The 11,423-nt window shown below is 38.9% G+C and overlaps 1 protein-coding gene across 1 annotated transcript; it reads right to left on the bottom strand.

Moving 5' to 3' along the window:
- Window positions 1-340: 340 nt before the first annotated feature.
- Window positions 341-11,411, bottom strand: nbn (nibrin). Its single transcript, XM_023400851.2, has 17 exons — window positions 10,637-11,411; window positions 9,683-9,804; window positions 8,002-8,129; window positions 7,660-7,819; window positions 7,467-7,570; window positions 7,265-7,382; window positions 5,923-6,113; window positions 5,699-5,799; window positions 5,472-5,604; window positions 5,178-5,386; window positions 4,509-4,683; window positions 3,316-3,997; window positions 3,087-3,176; window positions 1,913-2,053; window positions 1,660-1,773; window positions 1,525-1,574; window positions 341-734 (listed from the first exon to the last, which is right to left on the bottom strand). The coding sequence occupies exons 1-17, from the start codon at window positions 10,665-10,667 to the stop codon at window positions 701-703; spliced, it is 2,583 nt and encodes an 860-aa protein (XP_023256619.1). The 5' UTR covers window positions 10,668-11,411; the 3' UTR covers window positions 341-700.
- Window positions 11,412-11,423: the final 12 nt, after the last annotated feature.

The following is an 11,423-nucleotide window of genomic DNA, read 5'->3' as shown; positions in this document are numbered from 1 at the left end:
ACTTTTATTACTGCACAATTTATGCTTAACGCTGAGTTAACACTCAACTTGTACATAGCACTTGTTGTGAATATGAAGGGACATGTGGATTTCAACTATCTACACAGACAGGCCAACAGATGTTTGGCATGACGACTACTTATCTGAACAGTTTCAGATCTGTAAAAGTGCCTGAAGGGTTGGCTCATCGGAGATCGTTTTAAGACACTGTAACACTTGAATCCACCTCAAGTTTCTAGTTCAGCTAAAACCAGGGAACACATTTGGTCTTAACTTCAAAACAAAGGAGAAGCTGCTTTCAGCATGTAGAGCTTTAATGCTCTCTTGTACAATTGAAGAGTTTTTAATGTTTTGTATGCCGTATTTTTTATTATTGACAAATAAAAACTGAGAAAAATCTCTGAACATGAGACTGTTTTGTTACATTGCTTGCTGTCAGTAGTTTAATCAGTTATATAAAGATATTCTTAGATAGAACAGGAAGAACAGAAAACTGACATTCAGAAACATTTCTGATTATTTTAGCGGATATGAAGCATTAACTTTATGTTTTATCTCTCAACATTATAGTTAAAATATTGATTCAGATTATATATGAAGTTAATTCTGGAGTCCTTCTCATATTGGGTTGATGGGGTTTGACATATTTCCTGTGTCTCTGCAATGAATTCCCACTGGAGGACTTCAAGATGAAGGCATTTCATCTTCTCTTGGTTAGTTTGGTGGGGTTGTACCTAAACACAGGCACACACAAAAAGAGTTTATCTCATAGGTCGGTCCATGTCAGGATGGGCTTTTAACATTCCTCATGGATCATTCCTCAATGTCCTTAGAGGCATTTTGAACAAACAATAAAACAAGCCCAAATTAAGCGCTATAAAACATGGACAGTGTTTGAACAGGTTAAAGCAAACAGGCTTCCTATAAACCACGTCTGGAAACTTCGGTATTTTTTTGGTAGGTCTAAACGGATTGTTTTCTTAGAGGCAGGGTCTGTTCCCTGGCTACGCATGACTGACTGAGCATGACTCAGTGATCAAACAGCTCAGCCTTGACACACACACGCACACACACATATGGACACACACACACACAAAATCAATCTCAGACTCTTTTCTGCTTAGTCAAAGAAAACATAGCAGTGGCGACAGCAGCAGCGGCAGCTTACATCACCTGTTTCCTTGGTAACCGCTGTGACGGAAGAATTACTACGTCCCGATTGGTTAAACTGAAGCTACAAAGGCCCCATGTCCATAATTCTCAGTTAATTATGTTGTCTGCACCTGATTATAATGACTGAGGCTGTACAGACTCTGTTGAATCTCTATTTTGACTATCATACATCCTCAGGGAGGGACACAGTGAGTTCTAATACAAAATTAAAGGTGTTATTTACCCAAATTTCGATGTCTGAGAGAAAATAAAATATACTATTTCGAATTTAATATGACGGAAGGAAGCTGTGAAGGGGAATAATAAAGTTACCTCACACCTTCTGACAGAAAATGAGAATCTCTTTCTCACCTGAAGAGGTCATCTCCTACAGTCTCGTCCCGTCTGCTCTGTCGCTCCTCCTGAAGCAAACACAGGCTCAAATCATGAATGGAGAGCTTAGGCAGAGACAGACAGATAAGACAGACAGAGAGCTACAAGAATTACCTCAGCCGCATCTTTCAGCCATTCATCCATATCAGAGTTCTTGCCCTTGTTGTGAACCAGCAGATCAGACCCTCCAATGAAGTGGGGTGAGCCCTCTGCACCCGGCACTCGGCTCTGAAAACAGGCACACAAGGAAATTCAAACACAAAAAGAAAGACAATGATCCTGTATGTGGGGCAAATTTTGTCAAAATTTTGTTTTTGTGCTTTGTGGTCTTCAACTGAGGCTTGTCGAGGGTGCATCGTAATCTGACCTTGCGGAAACATTTGTAGTTCTTTGCGTAGCCGTTGCCTGGCATCTGCTTTGGTTTGGTTTTGGGAGGTGCGGTCACAGTGAGAGACCGAAATTCCACTAACACCAACTTCTTAGGAAGGTCTTCATCAATCTTGGACTCCTGCAAAACAGCACATCAGGAATTCAGCTTTTGTCAGATGGACAGATAATATTCTTTGTAGCACAGATTAATGTTGTAGAATATCAGAGGAAACACCATGAAAGTGATCTAAACAATGACATGGTGTTCAGGCAGCTGGTTGGATGGTTTACAATGCTGTGTCAACATTTTATAGATAAATATTTCACATCAATAAACATTTTGGATAAGGACCTCTAGACTTGGCTATAAGAAAAAGGCAAAAACTGTCACTCAGATGCAGTATGTACTGAGTGGGACATTTTATAGTTTAAAAATAAACTTGTCAGCACTGTAATGGGAAGATTGTTTCTAAATCAAATATATATCTTAAACATTTCGATACAGATATTTCCTATAACTAATTCAGTTCAATTTTCAATTTATCAGTTGGGCTGTCAATTATCAAAGCACAGAAAACCTAATATTCATATTAACTGATGTTTTAACATGTCATCAAGCCCTGCAGTGGGCAGCAGGCTGTGCCACGATAAATCCACTGGGCGCCAGGGTGGGCAACATGATTCTCTATATCCTGCAGATACTCAATGGCATGACCTGGCCTCATATCTACATTGTGTCCGTTTAGGCTGAACTACTGTGGCTGGCCCAACACGCTTGTTTAGGCAGCCTCATCTGAATCCCACAGCCCGCGCCAACCACCATCACTGTTTATCTAGTTTGAATAGTCTCTTAAGAGCTGGACAGACAGGAAACATCAAAGAAAAGGCAAAACAAATACATCTTGCCAGTCAACTGTAAAACACAGATGACAAGCTGGAGTTTCATCAAACCTTTCTGATCTGCCCTTTAACAGATAAGTGTCTTTATTCACTTTAATGCATCCAGCACTTCCCATCTGTCCAAAGGTTCATAAAAAACTGAGATGGCTTATGTTGACAAATATATAAAACTAGAAAATACAGCATCTAGGTATAGCTAGAAAAGTGAAGCTTATTCAAAGGAAGGAAGAGAGACAAAAGTGCAACAATAAGAGCTTTTTCACACGACTTACTTGGACCTCTTGTTTGATCACAACTGGTTTCAGTGGGGTCTTAGTCTCTTCCTCAGGCTCGCAAATATCTGCCTTGAGTAGATCTAAGTCCTATAGGAATACAAAGGGTGAAAAATGAGCAGTAAGCAGTTGTGTGTATGGAGACAGCTGAAGTTTTCATTTCCTTTCTCCAGATAACTCGATGATGAAAAGAACACTGATGAACTGAGAGTAAATCTTCTTTCCTCACCTCAATGAAAGACGCATCATCATCTTCAAAAGGCAGTATGTTTTTTTTACTTATGCTGGCAGATGACATATGTGGAGGTTTGTTGGACTCATGATTAGTTGTCATGTATTCTGAGGGATCAAGCTGCTCTGTCTTGATGGAGATAATATGCTCTTCAGATTTTTGGCCGTTGTTCTTCTGGGAACCTGTTTCTTTTTCCAGGCCCACCAGTAGCCTTTGGTTGGTTTCACGGTCTTCTACATGGAGGCGTTGCCTCTTGCTTGAAGACGAAGGCTCCACCGTATTTAAACCTTGTTTCTGCTCAGTTGAACTTTTCGTTAACTGTACTTGCTTGCCTTGTTTGCTTGAGGGTTGCTCATCAAAGAAATCCATATCTTCAGACATAATAGACTCCAGTTCTGCTAACTGTATCTCTTCTTCCATCTCTTTCCTCTTTCTACTCTGTGGCTCCTCCTGCACAGTGTGGGAGACCCCATGTAGCGGAGCCTCTGACCGTCCTGTGAACAGATCTACTCCTGATCCCGCTGGAGTCTGGGATGTGGCTGCAGCAAGTCTGTTAGAACGTGAGTATGTTTCTTTAGATGCGACTGAGTTGCCTGGTGACTGTATCCTGCTGATGGATGATGCCAGTACAGGCCGCTTTGGCTCTGACATAGTGGTGGAGAACTCATCGTCCAAAGGCCTTGAAGGAAGGATGAAACAAAGAAATGGCTAAGAAGAGACTTTCAGCCAGTGCAGCACAGTTTCTCCCAAAGCATGTTAGAGATACAGTATATTTCAGTTGTTTAAGTATGTTAGCACTAGTAAGTAAAACAAATGTATAGAATACGATTTCTAAGATTTAAGATTGTCATCTTATTGAGTAAATATCAAAAATGATATTGTATAACAAGACAATTTTGGAAATGTTACTTGCATGTGCCCACAGCTAATACATACTATTGTATCACTGCTTCCTCTTCATTTCACTATGATATGAAATACATGCATCTAAACATACATTTCTAAACTGTTCAGGTTTGCAGGGAGTAAACATAATGTCTGTTTTTATTGTAGTCAGTCAATGGTATGTTTACTCTCATTTGTTAAGTGGTTTTACATTAACTGAACATTAATCAAAGCGCGTTACCTGCACGCTAAAACACGCAAAACACTGGTGTTGTCGTCCACATTATTAAGGAGCAGATGTTTACCTTTTCTTGTTGACTGGCTGAAAGAAAGTGGTCAGAGTTGATTGTTTCTGTGGGGAAGTTTGTGCAGGGAGTCTTGGTTTCTGAGGAGACTGCCTCTGAAAGAATGTCTTCACACCACCATTGGTCCTACAAGTGGGTGGCTGGGATCTAATATCACTACTCCCTTCACCTGAAACTGCAAAAACATTTAATTTTAAGAACATTTCTTACAGCATTAGAAGCATTTCAGCTCGTCAGGAGCGAATTAAAGGAATAGTTTGACATTTTTGGAGATACGCTTATTTGCTTTAGATGCTTGGTGCTTTTAGAGAGGTAGATGAGAAGGTTGATACCATTCTCATATGTTTGCAACACCTGCAGCTGGTTATCTTAGCTTAGCATGGAGAATTGGAGCAGGGGGAAACAGCTGGGCCTGGCTCTGTCCAAAGGCAACAAAATCTACCTACCAGAACCTTTAAAGCTCATTAATAAACACCTATATCTTTTAAGTTACCAATACTGGCCACATTAAAAGGATCTGGTATATGCCACATGTGACCGATCCATGTTTAAGACTTCTTCCAAATCAAAGAATAATCTGATCAGTTTCACAAAGATTTTAAATAGAAAATGAAAACAGAACACTGGACAAGTATTGGTGTATCATGTCCAATTCATTCTTGCAGCTACCTGTCAGTTTGGACTCGGGCTTCTTCCTCTGTGAGTTTGTGCTATTAGCGGTGTTGAACGATGAGCTCATTGTATCGGCCACGATGCACTGAGTGGACCTCTTCTCAGCGGTGACTTTGGATCCACGATGCTGACTTTTGTTACCGATTTGCTTCTTCTCAGGAGTTTCTCCTACTAATGTGAACCCTGTCACCTCACACAACTCTGACCTGGCAAAAGCATTAAATTACACACATCAAACTGGCTTTCTGGAATGGACAACTTTATCACGAGAACGATGTGTGTGTGCGTTACCTTTCTGATGGCTCTGTGTTCACTGCATATGCAGTGATGTTTTGAGATGGGGCAGGTAACACAGTCTCATCCACCGCCACGTTCTGTGACAGCGAAGCACTTGGGATTCTGGGTTTCACTTTTGGTACTGCCTCTAAAACACAAATGAAGATAGAAACAAATCAAAGAAAACTGTTAACGCAAGAGCAAGAATAGAAATAAAGAAATCCGTCTGTCTGGTCGCCCACCTGAGTCTGGCATTTGACTGGATGGATTGCAGTATTTGTCACAGGAAGCGTAGATGGCAGCCAAACCAATTTCAGACTCTGTTATGACTCGAAGGCCTTTTCTGTGTTAGTGAAAAAAGGAAAAATACCAGAGAGAGGGGGAGAGAGTTTTAAAGCGTTCACAAGTCGCTGACTATAGATTTTTCTATAGAATTCTCTATAGCAGAACACAAGTTTGTGCGAACCTTTGAACAATGTTCTTCACAGAGTTTGCCCACTCTGTGGTAGAGGAAGAAAGCAGAGCTTGGGAGCTGCCTGTTGAAACATCGACCACACAGCTCCGTGGAGACTCCAGCAGGTCCCGGGGCAGCGAGCCCTCCTCAAGCAGCTGGCTTTTGCCTCTTCCAAAACTCAATGCTGTACTCAGACGCTTCAGCTGCAAACAACATAGAAGAGCAGCAATGTTAATTTACAAATAGGATGAGAGTGACAGAGAGAGTGCCTATAGTTTTGTGCTAGTTGAAGAGCCTCTCTTCCACTGTTGGTCTATCGGAAAGCCCAAGCCTTTCAGTGATCCATAAATATTTTAGTTATTATAAAAGCAATTGTTCCAGGGGATATTCTTTACAGTCGTTGTACTAATGTACTCTGTAGGAATCTGTGCAAGTCATCTTACATAAGACATCAGACTTCACTTCATACTGTTGTGTCCCAAAAGTCAAGCAAGGCCGGACATATAAAGTCTGCTGTCTCTGCTGAGGTTTAATAATATACACATGCCCTCTGGTGCATCTGACCTCATCTGGAGGTTCAGGTTTTCACCCATGTATGATTCATAGCTGTGGTATTTTTACAGCCGCAAGCATTAAGGCCCACCAATAAATGTGGAAATGATTAATCAATTAATTCATTATTTTATTGAAACTATTTCAATTTAATTGCAACATTTAAATGAGCTTGTGATTTTAGTCAAATCAAATACCATGGATTTGTTGTTTATAGTTTGAGAAGGTCAAACACTATTTACCTGCCTTACTTCATTTTGTTATGAAATAAGCATTTACATTTTTCTGCTTGTTGATGAGACTATATAAATAAAAATATTCATTTAAAACTTTTAGGTCTCGTAGCTTCTCCTGGACATTTGTCATTATTTTTTACTTTTTATAGACAAAACAATTCATAAAGTATAAAGTATAAATCCTATAAAAGTGAAAATAATCATTAGTTGCAATACAGTTTGCTCTTGTAAAAACCAAGCTCTCCACTGGAGCAGTGACTCTCCCCAAGGATCCCCAGGCTGCCTACTGCCTGGCAACTGATATTCAGCTGATAAACATGAAGCTCATAAGATCATGTGACTTCCCATCATTTTTTTATGGCTGAAAAACAAGCAGGGTCATGGGCAATTATACAGCTAATAACAAGTGCTCATTTCCATAACTCAAGTGTTTTGTTATCGTTTGTTGAGGGGGATAAGTACAGACAAATTCTAAATGATCACCAGCAATCCTGATATTTTATGTCTGGTTATTTAGCGGCATCACAAGCAATATTAAGTTATTATGAAGTAAGAAGTCGACAAACCTGTTTGGCACTGAGGAATATGAAGGTCTTTTCAATGAAAAGCTGTTTGCGAACCGCAACCACTCCAAGGTTAACGTCCTCCTTACTCAAGCTGGGCTCATCGATCTCAGGGATGAATCTTAAAAACAATAAACAGCACAGATGAAATACTGTTTGGTTCAGTGTAGCTGGTGTGTATACATGGGGATGGATTGTTTTGTACCTCTCAGGTTTAGGAGGTGGCAATTTTTGCTGAATTGCGTTGTTGAGCTCTGAGAAGTACTCTGGCTTCACGATGGGACGGCAGCACAGCAGAGCAGAAATAGTCTAATTAGGGCAACACACAAGCATGTTAGCACAAACTCAGGGACAGTCACATAACATGTGCCAGTGAGGATATAAAGTCTGGTTCTAACCTTGATGGTGACTTTAACAGTAGGCATAGCCAGGTGGGTGCAGTCCTGAGTCCATGTGTTGACCAGCTTTCCACCCAAAGCCAGCAGGGCCTGAGAGAGTGTTGCCTTGCCATCGTTGTCCACACATGACGAACACACCACTGGCTTCTGATAGTCCACACTGACGCAACAAAGACACAGTGACAGAGATACGTAATGCAATATTTTTTAGAATGAATTTGTGTTAAATGTTCGTCGTACTGACCATTTTATGAGTTTTGGGGAAGTAAAATGAAGTGATGGCACCAGTCGTGGTTTTATGATGTAAAACACAACAGACCAGGTCTTGTTTCTGTTACATACCTGAATTTGCTGTAAAATGCCCCAAATGTTACATTGTCCCCTGACTGCAAGTTTACTATTGTGTTCTCCGCCACTCGCTGACCGTTGACAAAGGTGCCATACTTGGAGGTGTCTTTCAAAGTCAGGGTCTAAAAGCAAAACACATGACGAACCCATGAAATTGTTAATTCATCAAACAAACCATCTTACATCTTTCTGTTCAATTATTCATGTGCTAACGAGAAACCCTTCCGTTAAAATTATGCCGGAAATGGAAATGTATCCCAAGATCAGAAAATCAATTAAACCTTAAGCGTAACAACAAATGGACAGGACTGCAGTGGTGAAACAAAATGAAATGTAAATTCATTTCAGTATTAACTGATAGAGAATAACTTTTACATGATCCTGTGTTACAGTAGGTTTATGAATGTTTTTATCCAGATGAAATCAAACAGAAAGGATTTTCATCAAATAAATCTATCCAGAGGATTAAGATAATCATGGCTGCTTTCATATGAAACATAAATGAGAACAATAAGATTACTAATAACCATTAGAGTCAAGAAAAAAGTCTGTGTGATTACACATATTTTTAAAATAATATACAACTTTACCATCAAAAAGATGACTGGTTTTAAACTTTACTTTTGAATTTTAAGATTTACATTTGCTAGAAAGTGCCCAAAAACAACAACATATATCAGCATTTATCTATTTTCTATTTATCTCTTTGCATGTGTATTACTCAGCAAAGGCTGCATGGTTTTTTAAATAACAACATAATAGCAATTTTACACTTGTAAATGACCACTATTATTAAGCACAGTAGTTTTCCACTTTCACTTATGAAATACTGGTGCAACAGCACCACCTTCTGCCATTACACAGGTTAACATCTTCCAAATTAAATCATATTACTCATCTACTTGGCACATTATTAGAAGGGTTAATATGGACAAATGAAAATACTGATAAATCTGCAAACTATCCAGGCCAATATGAGACTATCTACTACAAAAACGGAATGTACAGTAACACTTAAAAAAAGCAAACTAAAGCATATCTGTGATGACATAAAGTGAAAACATTTTTTTTAATTAATTGTAATTGGGGTCAGATCTCACTTTGTGTGACCTCTTAATTGGAATTTGTTCTTCAGCAACAATATTTACCACTGAAAATTTTATCAAAACCTTTACATCATGAGACTATGATCCTATTCAAAGACAGGAAGCAGTGATATCAAATTACTTCCAAGCTCAAGTTGCTGTTTGTGATGTTGGGTGAATAATACTGATGGAACAGTTGGCTTGATGCCAAGGCAGTCCCGTGCTCTGTGCAATCTCTATGGATGTTTTAAATTTTTTTTTTTCTGCCATGAAAAGTTTTCACAATTGGAATCCATTGTAACCAAAATGATCATACTCTCTGCCCATTCCCCCCAGTTTCACCATTTTACATAAGGATTCAATTTAGGTGTATAACTTGATCAATAGGTTTGTCTCATCAGGGTTGATGCCCCTAAATTCCAGATAGAGAGACATTCAGTCTTCTATATGTTCGGAGTTACTGATTAAAATTTCCAGTGTCATTGGAATATTCCAATGGTTTAAGCACAGCATACTCAGTCCACATCAAGAATTAACTATGTGGTAACTTTCTGGCCATATCATCCCCTCATTTGCCATCTTTCTGTCACCTGGTCAGTAGCAGTGAGGTGAGCGTGAGCCCTGCTGATGGACTGGTCATTGGTAAGAAGGATGTCACAGTTCTTGCGTCCCACCACATACTCTTTCCTGGCAAGGAGATAGTGGGTCTCACCTGTGGGTGACAGAGGGCAGGTTATGGACCGGTCAATGCAGAATCAAAAACAATAAGCTTACTTGAGGTATTACGAAGTGAACTTCTTACATGACAATTCAGACACTTAGTCTGATAAGTCAATGTAGTTTTTTTTTGTTTTTAAATAGTCTTGGTTTACATGAAGGGACAGAGGACGCTGAGACAGCCTAAATCCACAGAAAGAAATGTGGCTAGTTCTCTAAGATGCTTGGAACAACATAACTGAAAAACTATGTGTAGATGTACAGAGGAGAACTAGTGCTGCTTTAAAAGTAAAGGGTGGTCACAGCAAATATTGATTTTATTTAGATTTTCCGAACTTTTTATGCAGTTTACTATTCATGGTATTGTTTTTGAAAGCATCCTCATCTTACTTTTAGTGCGTAAAACCGTTACACAGTACTGTAAATCAAAGTATATAAGTATAATATATGGTGTTTTACTGGTCTCTGTAAAAAAACTGCAGATTTAAATTTGTTTTAAGACCGATTTTAAACCATACTTGAGCCAATAGCATGTTTAGAAGCATCAAACTGTACATGTATCGTTGCCATTAAGTTAAAAAAAACTTCAGTAGCTATTTTCACATTACTAATGGTATTGGTAGCTTCTCCATCCAAAACATTTCAGTAACTGTTAACCAAAGAGCTAGACTATTCACGTACACCAAACCGATCATTTTCGACATTTTGTAGTTTAATCACAAACGTCTGCACACAATAACACAGTTGACTCCATCAAAAAGGAAAACTTTAACAAGCTAGCTGTGTTAGCTAGCTGGATAAATGTCAGCCACGAAAGTAACAGTTACCTCCAGGCTGCAAGGGTGTCAGTATCCACATTTTACTGCTATCTGGCACGTTTTAATCAATTATAACCAGCTTCAAGTCAGGAAGAAGATAGCATTTTAAGACTACCAACAACTACCAACAAGGTGGACACTCACAGCGCGCCACCGAATGACGTTCAAATACTGCGACGCTACCGCCTTTTCAAAATAAAAGTCTAATTCCTCTCATTCACGTAGCGTCAGTGAACCTATCCCAAATTACACCTCACAGACAGTGTGTTATTTATGTAGGCTGATATTGTACATTTCTAGACAGAAAAAAAAAATAGCAAAGAGTAAAAAAAAAAATGCCTTCGACCATAGAAGAGCCATAAAAATCTCCATTTCCACGTTCTCAAGTGGATGCCATGTAAAAGCCTTCACGTAATAAATATAGGAAAATACATTGTAAAGATACACCAGTGCGCCTACTCACATGTCTCCCTCGGAGTGTGTTGATACATAATGAATATAAAGGCACATATTTTGTAAAAACTAGGCGTGGTCAAATATGAAACATAAATATATAAGATTGTAGTGAAACTATATCAATTCTGACCTTGTTCTTCTGTGAATATTAAAAAAATTAGTACATTTAATTAAGTTCAAGTCTTGCTGTTCTGAATTACGGAGACAGTCTGAGTCTTCTATATCATTGCAATAATTAATTTAACAGACCCATAGCTTAATAACTTAGTATAAATTCATTTTTTTGTATGACATTACTCCATCTATAACTCATACAGCAGGCAATAAACTAGTTAGAACA

Source organism: Seriola lalandi, unplaced genomic scaffold (assembly GCF_002814215.2).
Source record: "Seriola lalandi dorsalis isolate HSWRI2012SDOR001 ecotype SW California unplaced genomic scaffold, Sedor1 jcf7180002053060, whole genome shotgun sequence".
Taxonomy (NCBI): Eukaryota; Metazoa; Chordata; class Actinopteri; order Carangiformes; family Carangidae; genus Seriola; species Seriola lalandi.
Note: the sequence above shows the minus strand (reverse complement) of the source record. Positions and strands in the feature narration are given on the sequence as shown.